Here is a 21950-nt window from a genome sequence, read left to right on the forward strand (position 1 = left end):
CTGTGAATAACAAATATAAACAATAAATAATTAAAATTAGATAAAGCTGACTTGATACTTATTTAAGAACTTATTTTAAGGCCAGCGAGTAATTAATAATTTATTTCAAAGCCAGAGGGTACACAATATTTTTTGTTTTTTGATTAGGCGTATAAATATACAAAAATTTTGGATTACCCAATCTTGATTAAGCAACATATAGCTGACCATGTGAAAAACATGGATTTGATAAATTAAATCCAGTAACTTGCAGCGACTTGCCTTGAACTTTGTTAATCGTCATTGCAAAAGCAAGACGAATAAGAAACTGTAAGCGCTTAAACGTAAAGGGTAATTCGATGGGAATTATCGGATCCTTTAAATTTCCCTACTTTTATTTTCCCTATTTTATTATACTACTTTTCCCAATTAATAGCATTATTTTCTTCTGTAACTGTGTCAATAAATTTATATTCCGTAACTGTTCCCGGAAATTTTAACTGAATCCTATCATTTATTGTATTTACACTATCATTTTCAGGAGCTAAGACAGCACGCTCACAAAGCCAATCAGGATTCTTAAAGTTGCTACCGATGTTCGGGAAAACTTAATCTTCAAGATCTTCTATTGAGACAACTGAAGTTTGAAAAAACACTGAGGAAATGATATTTCCTGTGTTGAAGGGTATACCGAAAGTTCACCATCGCCCATATTTAAAAGTGTTTGGGCAAATGTTTTTGCAGAATCATCTTTAAGGGGGGCGATACATATAAAATAAAAAAATCGATTTTTTGTTTGTTTCATAAATAGTTAGTTTAACATATTAAAAATATGCCTGTAAATTTTTAGAATGAAAATCGCACTATTTATTAAGAAAAAATGAATTTAATTGTTCTGCCTCAACTCGCGGCTCGAGCGTCAATGAGTCCGTACCGGAGCGCACAAAAACCAGTATTAATGTTATTTCAGTTCAGTTCAGTTTAACTTACTTGTGGAGTTTGTAGTGTGTAAAGTTATTTTGTCAGTGACAGTTAAACAAAATGCAATCTTATCCTAAAACTACTAAGAATGAATCTTCTCGTGCTTCAAAACCACCAAAGATAAAATTCCAGGGTAATCAGTATAGTGATAAAAATAGTAATGAAAAGCATTTCAAACCGGAAAGTAGGAGCGCGAGAAAACTCTCAAACGCAGGCTAAGAAAACGTTAATTGTAATGAACATCATGGGTATCGTTTTATTGACAGTTTACAGTGTTCACAGCTCTTTCAGAGATGTTAATATGTCATGATTGTAAATTACCAGTAACATTTAACGAGAGTGGCAGCCGAGGACTAGAGTTTAAAATCGCCGTGCTGTGCAAGTGTTGTCGCACAGTTAATAATTCAGGACCGTTAATTAATAATGGGTTTGAGATCAATCGCAGAACTGTGTTTGTTATGCGTCTTTTAGGTGTTGCTAGAGAAGGAATAAATTTATTTTGTAACATGATGGACATTTGTAACGGTATCACTGAAAGTTCCTACAAAATATTATCTCGTTGATACATAGCATTACGCAATCTTCATTTCGAGCTTCGTCTGTAAAAGCTGTCAGTGAAGAAAAGGCTGAAAATGAAAAGCACGAACGGCCAATTCTAAATTTAAAAGTTTCTGGAGATGGCACCTGGAAGAAGTGGGGTTTCAAGTCATTATATGGAGTCACAACTTTAATTGGATATTATTGTGGTAAAGTTATTAATTTAGTCGTTAAAAGTTAATTCTGTGCAGGTATTGTTCTTTGGAAAAATAAAACTGATACTAAAGAATACCAGGAAAGGTTTGAAGAACACGAACCAAGCTGACAAGAAAACCATAAAGGTTCTTCTCTTGCGATGGAAGTCGATGCGGTTAAAGAAATGTTTTCATGCTCTGAAGTATTATTTGGCGTCAAGTACGGGAATTACATAGAGGATGGGGATTCGAAAACCTTTAGAGGTATTCTAGATTTGAATCCGTACGGCGAAGATTGCCAAGTTGTAAAAAGCGAGTGCATTGGGCACGTTCAGAAAAGAATGGGCACTCGACTCAGAAAACTAGACCTGATAATCACCTGGGTGAAAGAGGTAAACTTACTGAAGCTTTGGTTAAAAAAATGTCTTTGTATTGTGGATTATCTATCCGAAGAAACGTATACTGCATTAAAGATATGAAGAATGCAATTATGGCCACATACTATCATATGTGCTCTACAGACGACAAACCAAGACACAAGTATTGCCCGTCCGGTCCCGGAAGCTGGTGCAAGTGGTGTAAAGCTGAAGCTTTGGGTGAAGATTCAAAAAAAAAATAAACACCCTGCTCCATTACATACTGATGTCCAAACCCATGTAAAGCCCATTTTTGAAGATTTATCCAGGGATGAATTACTTGAAAGATGTTTGGGCGATCACACGCAAAATGCAAACGAAAGTTTCAACTCTACTATTTAGCGACTTTGTACGAAACATCTCAATTCTGGATTCAAAATTGTTGAAATTAGTGCTTTTATATCTGTTGGATTATTTAATGACGGTTACAAATATATTTTACGAGTTATGAACTCATTACAGCTGGTGATTGTTCACCAATGCATGTCTTGCAAAAATAAAATTGATGAACAAAGAGTGAACCGAGAAAATCGCCGCAGCTCTGTGACGACTAAAAAAGCTCGTCAAGGATATCAGGAAGAGCTTAGGAAAAAAAACAAATACTATAAACGCACCGAAGGACTTCTGTATGGTGCTGGAATCGCTGATTAGACGGTAAGTTTTTGTAACCGTGAAGTTTCCATGTTCGAAACTTTAAACACGATTTTCTCAAAACGACTTTTTGAAAACTGGCGTGCAAGACAACTCGGAAAGCTCTTCACCGATTCTTATGAAAATTGGCACACATTTTCTTTGCAGTGTTAGCTTCTAGTCATAACACCTATATCCCACAAAAAATTAAAAAAATATCCTTTTTGAGTTGACATTTCTTTAAGACACCAGACATTCCAGATGATTTTCCGATGTTACAAACTGGCCTTTCAGTTACATTTAAGTTCAATGGCCGCTTAAAAGCTGAATGTGCCGTGCGTCCCCCATCGAGTAACATAGCTGCGATCTCTGATGATGCCACAGCCATAGCAATCTCATGCATGCTTCGAACTTCTGCGAGTATCAAATTAAGCAGGAACGTTTTTCTAGTGTCTCCTGATGCATCAAGAAAAAGAATTACACCGTTTCCTTCTGTAGATATTCCATAACTGAGTTATACGCAAGTCTTTGATCATTTGTTAAGATATTTTTCTGAGTCTCAACGTAATCTTCTAAAGCTTCGACCTCGTATTGTTTTTCTCTTAATAAATCCGGTGAAAAAAGGCCCAGTTGATTAAGACTTATATTATTAACTGATACACATATATCTTCAAGTAAAATTAACGATTTGTTAAAAATGTTTTCAGAGTACTGTATATCCAGGTTTGGATTGTCTTGACGTTTTCGCATCAATATATCTTCACTCATACTCTGTTTATGTTTTTTCCATAAATCTATCGGATCAGAATGTGCACAGGTAGTTAAAATTATAGCTAATAGAGTATGGATTTGGTGAGGGTGACGTATTTCAGATGCTTCTGTTAATGTATGGTTCCAATGTTCATCATGTTCAAGTATACCAAGTGTGAAACACGTTTCTCTATATGTTTGACACTTCTGACCATCGATAGTTTTGATTCTTTGAAACGATGTCGGCCCTTTAACTACGTGAAGCAGCATTCGTAAATAGTAGTATTCGCTATTATTAGGATGATCAGTGTAGACACTTTCCAGTGCGTTAGTAGAAAATATGCCAGCCACCAAATAGTGTTTTGTGCCGCGTTTTCTTCTGCAGAACTGCTTTGTAGATTTATTACTCTTTGTCCAATATCAGTAGCTACTTTATCATTCGATATTGTATCTCGTAATTTTTTTTCTTTTGCTCGAAGTTTCGATTGGTTGTATCGAATGTAGGTTAGGCGCTCGCTCTCGACCTTGGCGTACATGTCAACAATAAATTGTTAAAATAGTTGGCGACACTTCAGAATATAATCAGATTGATTATCTCTAATCATGATACGATATGCATAAAAATCCTTACAACTAACTCCTTTTAATGTCATCGCGCCTGTTGTGAGATCAGTTTGAGATGATATCCATCTTCTGCTCGCGGAAATAGAATTGGATATTGAAGGACGTCATACGACCTGTGTGTTTCAGCGACACGTTGCTTGGCTTTATCTCGTTTAGTGATAACAATATCTCGTCTTGTAATTTCTGTACCGACAATTATCGCTGCAACAGGAGCCAAAGGAGCATTGAAGCGTCTTTCATGCTCTAATAATGAGTTTGAAATCATCTGCTGTCTCAGCTTTTAAAGCAAATTTAAAATCTCTAGCTAAACAAATATTTTCATGCAGCACAATCCGTAATTTAACGATGATTTCCCGTGAACGTGCACTGTCGATCAATTTCTTTTTCTACATTATCTATGAAATAAATCTGCAAAAACTGGGGATTTTCTTCAGATACTGAAAGTAGTGAACTAATCTGATTTTATACTTGTCCTTGCACTTTAAATGTAGGCGTAAAATTATTAAATTTTACAATATTTGTTGCTCCAAACGATGTCATTTAAAGACATGAATTGTATTTTCTAACATGCTGAGGAAAACGCTTAGACTCCTTAGTAGTGCCAGTTACGTAAGTTAAAAGAGGTTCTGGTGGTTCAATCAATGGTGGTAAATAAACTTTACCATTGAAGTCGCACGTAGCCATCAGTTTCTCTTTTAAACTTCTTAGCTTGACAATGTTCACTACATCCATTAAACCAATGCACACATCGTAATTGAATTCTTTTTTGTTAAAATTGGTTTTAGTTTTTAGTTGCAGAATTTCTTATTGTTTTAAGACGCATCGCGTTTCTCGTCGATTTTCCGGTATGTGGCATTGTAAACATTATCAAGAGTGTATTGTCAGTTTAATCTATTTATATAAGAAAGCGACTAGTTATTTGTCTTGAACTTAAATTGTTAACTAACTATTCATTATAACCAAAATTATAAATATGCTTACCAATAACTAAATAACTAATTACTTTTTTCTGTGTATAATCATCTTACCATAAAATAATTTTTACAACTTATTGATATTATATATTTGTGTTCTTATTTAAGGTTTATTGACTGAAGTTAGTTCATTTTTTTATGAATGAATTTTATTATTTAATCTATACATCGCAGCACCACCTAACAGCGAGTTGCGTCAATGGTATAATTGTCTTCTCCATTAAAAAATACATGTACAAGTGCATACTATTTTTCATAACAATCATTTAAGCGATACTGAAGTCGGTACATTGCAGCAGGCGAGTTGCGTCAATGGGGATAGCATAATCGTCTTCTCCATAAAAAAAAAATACATGCACGTACTAATTTTCGTAACAACCGGTTAAACTATACAGAAGTCGGTACATGCAGCCCCACCTGGTGGCGAGTTACGTCAATGGGAATATCAATTTTCATAATGATCGGTCAAATAGTTTCTGAGTCTATCGATTTCATAATATACTCATCCTTCTTTATACAAAAGATACAAAAAATTGTTGCGAGCTGAGTTAATTTAGCCATGTCTGTCTTTCTGTATATAAGCGAACTAGCTCCTCCTTTTGAGATATCGCTTTGAAATTTTCCACGCATTTTTTCTTTCCAAGAAGCTGTTTATTTGTCGGCACCGCCGATATCGGGCCACTATCAAATAAATTTGCTACATAAACTGAGCAATCAAAATTATGTTTTTGTATGAAAAACATTTCACAAGTTTGGCATGAATAATTTCCCAAGGCAACGCTACAATAGCTGTCATACAAACTGATCGATCAAAATCAAATTCTTGTATGGACACTTTCATTTGTGAAGGGGATTCTACCTTTGGTGCAATCGAAGTTAACATTGTTGCTTGTTGCAAAACTACCTATTTATTTCGCCGATAAAGTTTTCATTCCATTTTTAAAATAAATAATTAAGCGCACTTAACACAGAATATAATTTTGAAAGTCTGAGATAGCTTACGTAACAACAAAGATAGAAGTTATTCACTTGCCGAATTCCGATAATTGAAAGACGATTTAGTACGACCAAGGTTTAATATATTTTAAGTAAATTTATGATACATATTTTCTACTTACAATTCCATCACCAGGTAAACTTTCCATTTGTCTTCAAATGTCTCCAAAAGCTGAACGATATTTGGATGTGCTAATCTGAAATATAAACCCAATAAAACGTGTATAAACATTTGATTACATTGAACGAAGTTAATAATATCAAATCTTAGCCTTTTATCATATGTCAAGGAAAATTCTCGATCCACGGTGAACTTTTTTGGGAATGCAAGCATTTCCTCAGCAGACCTTTTATAGTTTATAAAGGTAACAAAACAGAGTCACATAAGTCAGCGAAGTACCCTTGAGGATACTATATATATGATAATTTCGAGGAAAACTGGTAATAATTGACAATGCGAGGTGTCTTCAGAAATTTCTGTATATCAACATAATAAAAAAAAATTGACAATTGGACTCACCAAAACAGTGATATTTCAAAATTACAGTCACTAACTGTTGAAGGATCATAACTTAGCTCCTTTACAAGATTTCTCAATAGATGTTATAAACTACTTTTTTCAACCACAAAGAAAAGTTGTACTTATAAAAACAATTGGTTGGTCAAAATCCCCCACTGAACCCTCCCCGAGGGTGCCGACTGGTAATAGATACCACAGATTCACGATGCAAGCGTGGATGAGCTGGTAACAGTCTGCCCCTGCCGTAAACGTGAGGAATCTAGCTAAGGTCAGACTTCTTATCTGTGTATTCGGTGTTCCTCAATAGCACAGCATACAGATAAGGAGCCTTACCATGAATTTAGCATTCAGGACCCGGCAAAGGCAAAGTATGCGGCGACGCGCCACATACCTACTAAGGTTGGTAGAGTTAAAGCTGCCAACGAAAGAGGAGCTAACGAAGGAGCTCCAAGCATCGATTGGCTGCGCGAGAGCAGTCATACCCAATTTTAAGCTAGAGCCGACGGTAAAGGCAGCCAAGCGACAGAGGTCAGCTGAAGAGGCTAAGCCGGCAGCCAAGAGGCCGAAGACAAAGGGCGTAACGCCCGCCAAATCATTTGCAGAAGTGGCAAGGAACCGAACTCTCATTGTCGTTCTGGATGAGGGAGATCCCGAAGGAAGAATCCCCAGAGCCCAATGGAAATGGGTGCAGGCTGCGCTGACAAATATGGCGCTGGAAGTGCTACTAAGCAATCCGAGTCCGCCACCGTCATACACAGATGCCGGCTAGTACCAGGGCCAGATAAAAATGATTGCTTGCGACGACGAGAGATCGGTCGCTCTATTCAAAACTGCTATAGCCAAGGTGGGAGAGGTATACCGCGGGGCAAAATTGGTAGCAGTGAACAAAAAGGACATACCTTAGGCAAGGGTATGGATCCCGGCTACACCATCACAGCCGGACCAGATTATGCAGCTCATAAGAGCCTGCAACCCGAGCCTACCCACGGAAGGGTGGAAATACGTCAAGACATTTGAGGACAGCGTAGCAGAATCTGCCGTGGAGACCAAAAGGGCCACGATGCAGATTCTGTTGTTATTAACGAAAGAATCCATCGAACCGCTGGCGAAAAGTGGCGGGGAGATAAATTACGGGTTCACGAAAGTGAGGATAACGCCCTACAAGTCAGACGCCGATGCTGCAGACCCTCTGGCATCGGAGAAAGCGATATGCGAAGTAGAGGAAGATCCTATGGAGTCCTCGAGCGACACGGAAAGTATAGAGCAAGGTGAGTGTTCTTCTTCCGGGTCTGAGCTTGCTGCCAGAGAGAGAGCTTTTAAGCGACTTTCAGGAAGACGCAGATATAACAATAGTTAGTGCGTCTTCTACAAAGTTACCGGCTGGTGTCGTGCTATATGCCATACGAGCAAGAGCTGGTACCACCTCTGATGGTAAAAGAGGTGGTACGGGATAGCGAGGCATTAAAGTGCATGACGATACTTGGATGCGACTCAAACGCGCATCACACAATCTGGGGCAGCACAGATGTCAATGACAGAGGGGAGAGGTGAGTGTCTCTTTAATTACCTATTAGGCACTAAGTTACTGGTGTGTAATAAGGGAAGCACGCCAACGTTTATTACAAGAAACCGACTTCAGGAATCATAGGAAAATGAACTGGCAGGTGCACATGCAAGAGCTGGAAAAACGTATCCCTATGATTCTACCGCTTCAGCCCAATAGCAAGGAGGATCTAGATAACCGCGTTAATCGACTCACGGAATCGTGCCGACAAGCATTTGAAGTGGCTTGTCACAAGAAGTAGGGGTAGAATTAGGCCCCCCTGGTGATCTCTAGAACGTAAAAAGCTACAGAAAGAATACAGAAAGCAGTTCAATTTAGCTAAGCAATCCCAAGGCGAGTCAGACTGGGATTATTACTACAACCTCCTTAGGTCATACAAAAAGGAAGTTAAGAGAGCAAAAAGAAATTCATAGAAATATTTTTGTGTTGATATATAGCCAGACCGAGGTTGGACGGTATCCAGTGAAGAGTCCCTGGGACTACTAATGGATACCCACTTCCCAGGCAGCTCTGAAAGCCATACTGCTGAATATACTCAAGACAGGGGAGCGGAAATAGACTCCACTCTTATAAACACAATGTCAGAAGGCAACGTACGCTGGGCAATAAATAGCTTTAAGCTCTTCAAGTCGCCGGGACCAGACGGTCTATTCCAGGCTCAATTACAGCAGTCGCAGAATTACATAATAGATTGGCTAATTGCCATTCTTAAGGGGGCGCTGCAATTAAACTATATCCCTTCGCTTTGGAGGGAAGTCAAGGTAATATACATACCAAAGGCAGGCAAAAGCTCGCATACAAGTCCAAAGGACTTCAGGCCAATTAACCTCTCCTCATACCTTCTAAAAACGCTGGAAAGACTAATATAATTACATATAAGAAACTAACTGAATACAGAAAAGTTGGCTGGTTCTTAGCATGCGTATTCTAAAATAAAATCCACGATAACAGCACTAAGATCAGTGGTGGCGGAGATTGAAAAATCTCTGGAAGTTAAAGAATACACTCTATTTGCCTTCTTAGATATAGAAGGAGCCTTCAATAATATCCAGCCTAGGGCCATACTGAGTGCGCTTAAGGATCTGGACATCTCTGAAGCTCTCAGAAAATTAATTGAACAGATGCTCAAGAGCAGGTCAATAATTTCAACGCTGGGAGCGTCAACAATGTGCAGATCTGTCCAAAGAGGTACACCTCAAGGAGGCGTGTTATCCCCACTTCTCTGGGTCCTGACAATGAATAAGTTGCTGTTGGATCTAGAAAAGATGGGGGTACATGTTGTGGCCTACGCTGACGATGTGACAGTATGGGTTAGAGGTAAATTCCCGAATACTCTCGCAAACCTTATGCAAACGATCTTGGACGATATAAATCGTTGGGCTGTATCGTGCGGATTAAACTTAAATGCTGGTAAGACAGAGCTAGTATTGTTCACCAGAAAACATAATACTCCAGAAGTTACGGCGCCATTAAAAAATGGTGTCAGACTAACAATTGGAGATAAGGCAAGCTACCTGGGACTAACCTTAGACAGGAAGCTTACAAAGAAACAAAACCTGGATGCTAGGGTGAAGAAGGCAGCCACAGCACTCTACACCTGTAAAAGGATGGTGGGCCCCAAATGGGGGCTAACGCCTCGGGTAACTTATTGGCTCTATACAGCAGTTGTCTAACCAATCATGACATACGGTATGTTGGTATGGTGGCCAATAATGGAAAAGAAATACGCGGTAAAGCGTATGGAAAGTATACAAAGAGCAGCCAGTATGTGCATTAGCTCTTAGAACAACGCCAAGCCAGGCTCTAAACGTCATTCTACGTTTACTGCCAACAGACCTGTTCTGTAAGCAAGTGGCAGCAAAGTCAGCTCTCAGACTGAGCGAATCCTCCCAACTAGTCGCATGCAATAAGGGGCATTCTAGGGATACTCAGTATATTCCCGTTCCTACCCAAAACCACGGATATCCGCAATCCAATAGAATTGAAGCTAAATTCGGTCCACAATATTGCCTTCCCCACAAGAGAGGAGTGGGAAAGGGACGAGGTGGACAGGAATAGAGAAATTAGCATCTACACTGATGGATCCAAACTGGATAATCGAGTGGGAGGTGGTGTCTTTTGCGCAACATTAGACACCGAAATCGCCCGGTGGTATCATAATGGGCCTCCTATAGGCCTAGGTGTGTCGTTAGACAGCCACTCTACCTACCTACCTACCTATAAAAACAATAAAGGTTTGCAATTGCATACACAAATATTCCACGAAAAAACATGTAAAGAAAGTGCATCACATTTTATTGAAACATTCTTTTAAGATTCATGTTATTTTTTATTTATTATGACTGCAATCCAGGACGATGCACATACTTTTTTTAGAAAATTCAATTTAGAAAATTCAATACAAAGGGTCACATTGGGAAGGAATGCAAGGTTTCAAAAGTTTCGATGTACACATCTCGTAAATTACTAAAACCATGCCATGCCAATCAAATTCGGTGGTTGCATTACAATTCGCTAATTAATGAAATAGCTAGAAAATTAACTACAACAAGTAATAGCCACGCTCCCCTATCATGTAACTATTAGCGATCTTCGGATTCATAAAACCATTAGCATATATAGTAAATGAAAGAGATTTCAAAATAAAATAAGATGACATCTTATACTGTTTTATGCTTAAATTGAATACTAGAATAATCGTATTAATACAGGTTGGTTGAAAACCACCACCAAGAAATAACAATACCAGCTCCAATTTTTTTTTTCTTAAGTTGGTACATCTGTTGTGAAAAAAACATGCAAAGTTACAAATCATTCAGTCAAATAATTCTTTGTTTACAGGTCATTTGAAGTTGACTCGTTTGAGGAAAATGGAAAAACTTGAATATCGCGCAGTGATTGAATTCTTTGTTTTCAAAAGTTTTAAAAGCGACAGAAATTTATGAACAATTGTTAGAAGTATATAAGGAGTCCTCACTTTCAAAACGCAAAAGTTTTAAAAGCGAAAGAAATTTATGAACAATTGTTAGAAGTATATAAGGAGTCCTCACTTTCAAAACGCACCGTTGTGTCATAATATTGTTAGTGAAGATCCAAGTTTAACTAACCGTGAAATTGCAAATGCCATAGGCACATCATACGAACGAGTACTTCATATTTTACATGGAAAATTACATATGTACGTTACCAATTCAACAAAAACTGGATCGAAAACAAATTTCTTAGCATAATTTAGAGCGTTTTGAGCAGAATAAAACCGATTAGTTCAGTCGTTTTATAACTATGGATGAGACTTGGATCTACCACCATGATCCTAAAATGAAACAAGAACGTTTACAGTGAACTGAAGCTGGTTTTTCAGCTCCAAAGCAGGTGAAGTCACAACGATCAGCAAAGAAGGTTATGGCATCAGTTTTTTGGGATGCAAAAGGTATTTTGTTGATTGCTTATCTGCAGAAAGGTAAAAGAATCAACTTTAAATATTGGTAAAGTAAAAAGTTCGTTCGGTTTTTATCTAAGACATGGCGTTATTGTCCATAGAATTAGTGTTACGTGTCGCATCATGTGTGTTTGGTGGGATTGGCAAGGAATCATCTACTACGAGCTGCTCCCCTATAGCCAAATGCTCAATTCGGCCCTCTACTGCCAACAACTGGACCGCTTGAAGGCAGCACTCATCCAGAAGAGGCCGAATTGTGTTCCATCAGGACAACGCCAGGTCACACACGTCTTTGGTGATGCGCCAGAAGCTCCGGGAGCTCGGATGGGAGGTCCTAATGCACCCACCTTATAGTCCGGACCTGGCACCAAGTGATTACCATCTTTTCCTGTCCATGGCGAACGCGCTTAATGGTGAGAAGTTAGCCTCAAGAGAGGCCTGTGAAAATTGGCTCTCCGAGTTTTTAGCCAATAGTGACGCAGCCTTCTACGAGAGGGGTATAATGAAGTTCGCATCTCGTTGGCAACAAGGTTATGAACAAAACGGCGCTTATTTGACTTAAATCAGACAAATGCACACAAACTTATCATCTTTTGAAAAATCAATAAAAAAAACCGAACGAACTTTTTACTTAACCTAATATTATTGCAGCCTTTTGGATCAGCTGGATGAAAAAATTCGTGAGAAAAATAACTTTTTCATCAGGACAATGCACCTGCTCACAAAGGTGTTTTAACAATAACAAAATTCATCGAATTAGAGTACTAATTGCTTGAGCATCCACCGTATTCATCGGATTTGGCTCCCAGCGACTAGTACCTCTTCAGAAACCTGAAACTATTCCTTTGTGGAAAGCGTTTTTCGTCGAATGAAGAAGCTTTTAGTAGACGGGTTTTGTGCAGAGCTTCCGGAAAGTCATTATAGGCATGACATAAAATTATTGGAGGATCATTGGAATAAGTATTGAAGTTAAGGGAGATTATATTGATTAAAAACATATATTTTGTACCAAAAACAGTATTTTTTCATTTCGAGTGCAGAAACTTTTCGAACAACGTGTATTATTGTAAATTAAAAGTAATAATATCGCTTTTATGGACTCTATTTTCAATTCAGATTAAACTTTAAATGTGCCGTGGCACGTTTACTTGACATACATACGTATTTTGAAAATCATCAATATTGGTCGATTTATTATACCCCGAATAGGATATATTAAGTTTACCACGATGTTTGTGACACCCAAAATTAAATGTCGGAGGCCCTAAAAAATATATAATATATTACATAAATGATCAGTATCACGAGCTATATCAATTTAGCCATGTCTATCAGTATACTTGTATATGCGAACTAGTCCCTCAGTTTTTGAGATACCGATCTGAAATTTTGCATCCGTAATTTTCTCTTCAAGAATCTGATCATTTTCCGGAACCGATATCGATCTCGAACCACTATAGCATATAGCTGGCATACAAACTAAACGATCAAAATTAAGTTCTAAGTAGGGAAAACTTTTTATTTGACTAGATATCTTCACGAAATTTGGGGACTATTTTTCAAGGCCTCACTATAATATATGAAAGAATTTTTTAGATCGGATCACTATAGCATATAATAAATTCAACGATCAAGTTCATATCTTTGTATTGAAAACATTTTTATTTGAGGAGATATCTTCACGAAATTGGCAGGGACTTCTCTCCTAGCCAAATCTTTGATGCTAAGGAAATTGTTCAGACCGGACTACCAAAGCATATAGCTACCATACAAACCGAACGATGCAAATCAAGTCTTTGCATGAAATTTTTTTTATTTTACAAGTTATTTGCACGAAATTTGACATGAACTTTCGCTATAATTTGCGGATTGGAGCACTATATCATATAGCTGCCATACAAGTTGACCGGTCAAAATTAAGTTCATGTATGGAAACTTTATTTGTGAAGGGTATTTTAGCTTCGGTGCAGCCGATGTTTACGTTTTTTCTCGCTGCTCGTTCAATATGGTTAGGATTTGTTAACCGGCTATTCCCCCGAGCATAACTATAACAGAGAATTGCAACAAGTAATACATTTTTGTTCAAACTCGAGTGCTGATCCGTTGCTCTGGCTGATTCTTTCACTTTGCTATGTACGTATGATTGAAATTCTCGACAGTGTTCGGGTTGTATCCGATACACTGATTTACTCGTGTACTTGCTTTACACATGTACATTTATATGTACATATACACAAATTCGTTTATTAGGGTGTTAATATACGTAACATACGTATTGAAAGAAAAAAATATGCTTTTAAATTTTTTTGTTTGACTTTTTATTTTATGTTATTAAAAAAATGAAACATTGAGGGAATTAAAAATTAGTGAATATTTAAACTTTGTATAAATAGGAGTTAAGTTCATTCAGCTTCAAATATATACATATTGACGAAGATGCTTTAAACCTTTCAACATGCGCGCATAACCAATTTTTATATTTTTACCTCGCATGATTTTAATCAATCCTACATTACTCGAGTAAATTTGCTTATACAAGTGGCTTACCTGCAAGCATACATTGGTTCAATTTAATATTAAATATGGTCGCAACGCAATGTGCTGATATGATTTGATTTGAACCGAAGTCGGCCATACCATTTACTCGATCGTGATTGCCGAAGAATAGATTATTCGGTGAATTGATCAACAATGTTGTGTATGATTTGATTGTGATTTCGGCACGAGTGTTTGATCTGACTTAATCATACTTTTTGCGGCTCCCTGAACAATAGGAAGTATTGAAGTAAATGATCACCGCGCAAACTTGCGTAATTTATGTGAATAACATGCACTCTTGTTATTCCTGTATTAAAGTATGATAATCGAAAAATGATTTTTATGAAGAAATATTAAAAAATACGGCAATTATTCGGACGTGTCTCCGAAAAAAAATAGAAGAGTCAAAGTTCATTCGATAAATAATACTTGAGTTACCACTTAGAGGGTTTTTCAAAATTTTGTTTGTTACTACTGACGTTTCAGCGCCAATAAAGTTACAAACAGACAAATATACATGAGAAGCTAATAAAAGCACTTTAAACTAACTCATAATTATGTCCAATCGATTTGAAATTTTGACATAATATTCTTGAGATATTATGCATTCTATTAAAAGAATTGACAAGCCGGTAAAATAAGTGATAAGACTTTCGTTGAAACGTGAACTGTCAAAAATAATTTTATTATTCAACATAGTTATCATCTGCAAATTTGCTTTCAAAATGAAATGTGATGTGAGAGACCCAATTCATTCGTTTTTGCCATCATTATAATTCATTTGTGATACTGTATATTGTCTCAAGAATAGGCACTTAAATTTGTACCACGAACATTACGCCACACACTCCAGAAAACCCAACCTTCTTCTAATATAGATCATAATGTTGCCACAGCGAATAAATGTAACTATAGCCTGGCAACAACTGTTGGATCTGAAAATTAATTTCATCAACATCTACATTTGTGGCCGCAATGTAGCCTGATTACTGAGGCAGTTAATTTTTAAATTAATTTTTCCTTTCATTAATATACTCTCAAGTAATCAATTTTCGTCGTGAACAGGAGTACAGAAATTGTCTGGTAGTATAATGCATATATTAGGCTGCTGTTCTATTCTACTATTTCGAATATCTAGCAATTCGGAACATATTTGTACTGTAGAATCAATTTGCTATTGTGCTCACATATTTATGGTCCATCGAAATATTTCAACACTTTACCATAAGAGCGATTGCTTGAACATTCGATAATCTCATTGGCTTATGAAAAGCGAAGGTGACAGCGCTGTCGACAATCACCAGACAGTTGTGAGGCAGAACCAGCGAAAACTTAAATGTTGCCGTTTAAATATTACATTGTTCTGTGCATTGCTTCGAGAATATTTGTGAGCCATTATGCACTCATCTCAAATTATAATTGAACTTTTTATCAACATTGTAGCTATTCCACTGTTTTTTTTATGTTAAATGTTGCAGTTCGTTTGTTATGAATGCCTGTGCGTCGTTCGCCCATAATCTAGTAGCCGCAATGCCTTGACGATGCAACTGTCAATGAGGTATCTGTTGCAATGTTAAAAATGCCATACCGTTTCCACATGATGAGTTCTAAAAAAAAAAAATCGCCTCGTTCAGTAGCAACAATCAGTACAAGTATAATCCATATATGTATACGAAAGTTATTGTATCTTTGTAGTAGCTGTGTTTTTTTTTTTTTTGTTTTTGAAGTAATAAAATATTCTAATGATTCCTACATGAAGTGTGAGCGCATGTTTATGATTTGAAATATAATTTTTGTATATATGGGTTGTATTGCCTTTAACGTAAAGAAATGAAAAGTATCCTATGTCCGTCCCCTGGTTTTAGGCCTATTTTACACTTCGAAGCTATCGAAATGTTTGTAAAGAACACAACAATGTATGTATGTATCGGAAGAAGTTAAAATTTATTGTAAGTTTACAAGTTCAAAGAAATGCAAAATAAATATTTCTATCACGTTTCATTTTAATGTGACAACAAAGACAATATTTACAATATACGGACAAATAGAATAATATTCTGTCAAAAGTTTTGTTAAAATTTGGTTAGAAAAATTAACCGTGGAATTGCAGTTCGTCTTTTACTTATTTAGTGCTTCTGGTGCAGGCTCGTTAAAGGTAGTAAGTGTGTATAAATTTTCAATAGTAACTGGCGAGGTCCAGGAAGAATACTTGTATAAGTTCCATCAGCGATATCGGAATAGGGATATCTTTGTAGTTTGTATTTTGGTGGAATCAACAATAGTCATTTTGTATTTAATATAAATATTTTAGTGTTGAAAAAAATTTGATTTCGCATTGTAAATCTTATTGTTGTATTGGGGGAGGCACGTTTATGTTTGAGAATAGCCTTTGCACATCTTAAATAAATTGATGGAGCATTTAAACCAAAGGGTATACGAAGGAATTCGTATTTAACTCCACGCTAAATGTTGTGTTCCCCCTGTTAGATTCTTTGGTGAGAATTTAGTAGAACCCAGATTCTAAATATAAAGTTGTACATATATTCGCATTACCTAGATTATGTATGTTGATAGTGAGTACTTGATACGGGTATTGCTTGGATGATGGCATTTCGTGTTAATGAAGCCTTGACTGTAATAGTACTATGTCAGCATAAACGTTTCTTTGTGTTATTTCGCCGACTTCTTCCCAATATTTATCATTATTAACCGCATAATTCATTTACTGTACAGAGTCACTTTTTTCTTGGTCGTTTTTTTTTATAACTGAGCTTGTATTCTAAAGGGTTGATCTCCGCCTTCATTGCTTTGAGTCCCTGTTCGTCCAGCATCACATCTTCTACTTCTCTGTTTCATTATGGCTTCAGTGGAGCCATGGCGCGTTCCTCGAAGTGGAAAAAATACATAGGGAAATATCAAATATACAAGTCAAATGCAGTGGCTAAGCAATGGCTCTCGTTTCATGTTTGGCCAAAATTAGGCTGGAATGTGGCGGGGCATTATCGTGGTGAAAACTCCAATTCTGACCAAAAATACGGACGGTTACGATGAATTGCTTCACGTAGACGCCCCAAAACGACCAAGTAGTATTCCTTTTTGCCCACGTGACCCTGTGGAACGAATTCATGGTCAAGTACAACACGGTAAAACAATTTTCGGTTTCGGCCCATTTTTGGAGTATTTCGACGTGATATTCATAAACCCACAACTAGTTACCAGTAATGATGCGTTTGATGAATGTAGGGTTCTCAGCCACGTCGTCAAGCATATCTTTTGAGACCTCTACTCGACATCGTTTTTGCAAAGGATTTAGAATCTCGCATGGAAAAGCTTCCTACTGAAAATATTAGCCAAAACGTGTTGAGTCGATCCATAAGAGATTCACCGATTTCATTGAAAACACCAAGTTTAACAACGTCGTTTAAATGGACCAGTCCAAATCAAATTGGATCAGATGATATTTGGGTCGGATGGAGAAAAGCGAATACTGCACTGAGAAAGGAAAACCTCATCCCTGCGGATCAAACCAATATCTATTTTAAAAGCTTGGTTTAAGTGTACAGAAACTTGGTTTAGGCGCTAATTTGAAGGTGATGCAAGGCAATGACCCCAAAAATTATTCTAAGCCTATACTAACTTAACAGGTCAATTGAAAAGTCGCCGGCCTGAAACATAGATGGTGCTACTAGAATTAAACCCATATTATTTTAAGTTAGTTCTAACTTTCAAAAGTCGAGTGTGCTGTCGGGTCATTGATTTGTGAAATATAGCATTTTGAGTGAAGCAACTTTTGTTATTGTAAAAAAAATGGATAAAAAATTTGTATTTTTAATGATAAATCGAAGGATGGAAGAGGATGCCACACTTTAACTCTTTAACTATGAGGAAACATGAAGCTTTGTATTGTGTGGTACAATTTAAATGTAAAATATTAATGATAATTACTTTTTTAAGCTATTGCATAGCTTCTATCGCGGGCTTTGAGCTCGGGGACTGAATCAAGAAATTCCGTAACGGAAATAAACCTTGTGCGCTCAGCGTTTGCATACTTTTAGGCATATATTTTCTTTAATGGCAAATAAAAATGTGGAATTTAATTAAAAATTATATTATTTATTATTAAATAAATTATTCAATATTCGAAGTCATAATATTAGTAACATTATTTTATTAACTAACAAAATAAACAAGCGTAATGTTTGTATATCTGTCTAAACGCAACATATGTATTGGGTGCTGCGTGATGCATTAATTCATGCGGTTTTGTTCGAAAATTAAGACTTTATTGTGAAAAAAATGTTATACATTTAATGTTTAAAGTATTGCCCATCGGAAGCTACGATGTTTGCCCATCTTTCTGGCAGTTTGTGGATGCCATCCCAAAAGAACTTCTCCGGCTTGGAGGTCAAGAAAGAATCGAGCCAATTTCTGATACCCTGTTCTGAAGTGAAGCGTACCGGTGAGGGCATTCTGCATTGATCTGAACAAGTGGTAATCGGAAGGTGCTATTTCTGGGCTATAAGGCGGGTGAGGTAGAACTTCCCACCCACAGTTTTCCAAATAGTTTTTAACTGGCCTTGCAACATGTCGCCGAGCATTGTCATGATGAAAAATTATTGATTCGTGTCTGGTCGCATATTCTGGTAGTTTTTGCGCGATGGCCTTTTTCAAACGAATCAATTGTTTTCGGTAGAGATCCCCATTGATCGTCTGACTCGATTTCAGAGCCCTCTCTTAGAAAACCGCACGAATTAATGCATACACCCTATAAATATGTACATTAATTGATTCATGCGAAATGTTTATGTATGAGCAAGCATATATTATACAGATATACGCATGTTCGGGGAGTACGCGTAAAGTTTGTATATAAAGTGTTAGATGTTTCAAATAGTCATAGGATTGGGGCTATTTGGACTCTTCATATTGGTTTATGGTTTTAGGCATGTTTTTGAAAGAAATATTGAATATTGCGGCTCAGGGTTTATTTGAGACACTTCCAAACATAATCCAAAGGTGCGACAACGAAAAGTGACAACGAAAACCGCTCTTTACACTTCAACACTTTACTCTTTGTTACGTGAAGTACTAAGTATATGCATATGTAGATGTAGATTTTTGGCAGATCGTTAAAATAGGTGTATCCATATCATACAGAAAAAAAGATCTTTCATCTCCTCTTCTACCTTTGCCGCTTGATGGGGCATTTATTATGGTATGCCACGGCTGTGTCATCCGTTAAAGTGGATGTCAATACTTATTTAGCAGTTGAAATATCTGCTGTATTTTAGATATATAAAGTTAGACCTAGCACAATGCCCTGAGTTATACCAGCCCTTCATTAGATGAAATTAACTACTTTAACTAAAATATTAATAGTTTTTTAAAAAGACTCCAATATTTTATGTAATTCGAAAGGTAATATTGTTTGAATTTTATATAAAATAGCTTAATGCTACACGTTATCGAATACCTGAGCCATTTTCAGGAACATTGCTGAACAGTACTCTCTGCGCTCGAATGCTAGTCTGATTTCGATAGTAATTGTATTTACTTGCTCTGCACTGTCATGTTTGGCACGAAACCGGTTTATTGCCATATGGAGGCTTCTTTGATAGTAGCACCTTTTCAAATACTTTTTGACTGCGACTTTTTCCACGAACTTGGAGCAAAGAGAGCACTACTATTGCAATATTTGCTAGCTTCAATAGGATTTTTAGAGTAATATTATCGTGTCTCGACGATTTTTTTGGATTCAAATTTTTGTTAAGTCTTTGAATTGGCTATGCTTTATATTAAAACGAGGTGGACAGGTTTTACAAATATTAATTAAGCTTGTAACACTGTACCATGAAATTTTAAACCATGTAACTCAATCGATTTCTTACCACCATGTTTCCTTCCATCAGGGTGATTTGTAAGATAGAAGAATAATTATTTAATTTATATAAATCATTCCATTCTTTCCACATACAAATATTTAGTAAGCTCATTTTTTACATAAAGAGGTTAACACCATTTTTTTGGGCTTTGATTAAATCTCGAAAAAAACGCCCAACAATTATTCGAACATATTATATTTCGATACGTTTTACTATGAAATTAACCTTTCTTTGGATTTTCTTATTGTGCTATGTGGCAAATAACACATATCTAAAACAAATAAGGAAGAGCTGAGATTTGGTATATACAAACATTGTATATTTTCACAATTTGCGCTTAAGTTATTTGCTGATGTTGGCAAAACTTTATATTAACGAAGTGAGAAAGGGCTAAGTTCACAACATATTATACATCAGTACTTGAAGAATCCAATGGATTACAGCCAAATTCTGTATTTTATTATTTTATATTATTGGTCATAGACTCACTTAGTTTGATTACTATATTTTGCTTGTCCGAAATATTTATGCTTAAATCAAGGTAATTATTAACATAAATGAAATATATTTGATATAAACCAAAGGCCCTAATATAATACGGGATTTATGAACAACGTCCGGTGTGTTTTACGTGAGTACCTGCCGGCGACGACCATAGCTCACGGTGCTCAAAAGCACAACGTATCAAAACAATGCGTTTATCAGCGCCCCAAATAATACGAGCTATTTGCAAGTATTAATTTGGTTACCAGTGGCCAGTGTGTAGGGGCACACTGACCATCTTGGTAGGATTCGAGGCCAACCTAAAACCTCTTCCGTTTTCGGGTACGAAACCCAGTTGCGTGTGCAACTTCTTTTTTTTTGAACTGAAAATTCAGTTCTTCCAGCATTTCGGTTTAAACCACAGCCATCACGAATCTTCCCAAAGGGTCAAACCCAATGAGCAGATTGGACCGATGTCCAAGAGCATTCTGCTCCCCGTGGTACCACAGTTGAGTCTTCGGTAAGACTCTGTAGCCGAAGCTACTGCCAGTGGAGCCTCCATACAGCTCTGGACTGGAAACCAAGGGTTGAACCCCATACGCACATTACACGCACACACCTTTCACACAAGAAGCTAACCCTAATTCTCAGTTAAACGCCTCCACCGCCTTAACAATTCACGCGCAAACGACCCTAACTGTTCGGTATTCCGACTAGTGGAGATCACACCGCTAACATCTAAACGTCCATCAGTCCAGCTAATCCCCATACCCCCGAGGTCCCTAATGTCCGAGTACATCGGCCACTCCGCGATCAAGTAAACCCGGTCTTCACATCGCGCCCCACACAAACACTCAGGTATTTGACTTGCGACGTTGCACTTTTCCAAGTACTGGAAGGAGGCTGATGATCCGATAAGAACCAGGATCGCTCCTGATCCTATCAGGAGACTTCAGGAGAGGAACAACCCTAGCAATTTTCCACTCGAGTGGAAAATAACCCTTCCACACGCACTTATCATAAATGGCCTCCAATCATTCCGGAATGAACTTCCACAAGCTTTTGCACATCTCTCCGATCAAAACATCAAAACCTGGGGACCGTTTAGACCTGACCAGGCCAAAGGCGTACCCCAACTCCTCATCATCTAATGGAGGGACAGGTACCTCTTGTGCATTGGGTACCTGAACCTCCGCCCTAAGAAAGAACGCTCCTAACAAAGCCCCCGCACACTCTCCCCACTTTAATAACATAGTGTCACCAACGCGAAGAGAGGTGATGTCCTCCCTCTTACGACTACGGCAGATCCTATAGACCTGACCCCACGGGTCGTCCCTATTCTCACCCACAAAATTCCTCCACTCCTCTTCTTTAACTTTAACTAACTTATCCTTATATTCCCTAACCGCACAACTAAGTTCATGCCTAAGCTGGGGCCTGTCA

General features: G+C 37.3%; 1 protein-coding gene across 7 annotated transcripts in view; it reads right to left on the bottom strand.

Annotated features, from left to right (window-relative positions):
* Window positions 1-21950, bottom strand: part of CaMKI (Calcium/calmodulin-dependent protein kinase I) — a 407212-nt gene that overhangs the window by 187580 nt on the left and 197682 nt on the right. For 6 of the 7 annotated variants that reach the window (XM_070112308.1, XM_070112305.1, XM_070112306.1 and 3 more), the window contains one exon: window positions 6204-6278. The exons of the other annotated variant lie outside the window; for it this stretch is intronic. In XM_070112308.1, coding sequence (XP_069968409.1) covers window positions 6204-6278 — 75 coding nt within the window. The remainder of the gene's footprint in view (window positions 1-6203; window positions 6279-21950) is intronic. 7 annotated transcript variants of the gene reach the window in all.

Source organism: Bactrocera oleae, chromosome X (assembly GCF_042242935.1).
Source record: "Bactrocera oleae isolate idBacOlea1 chromosome X, idBacOlea1, whole genome shotgun sequence".
Lineage (NCBI taxonomy): Eukaryota > Metazoa > Arthropoda > Insecta > Diptera > Tephritidae > Bactrocera > Bactrocera oleae.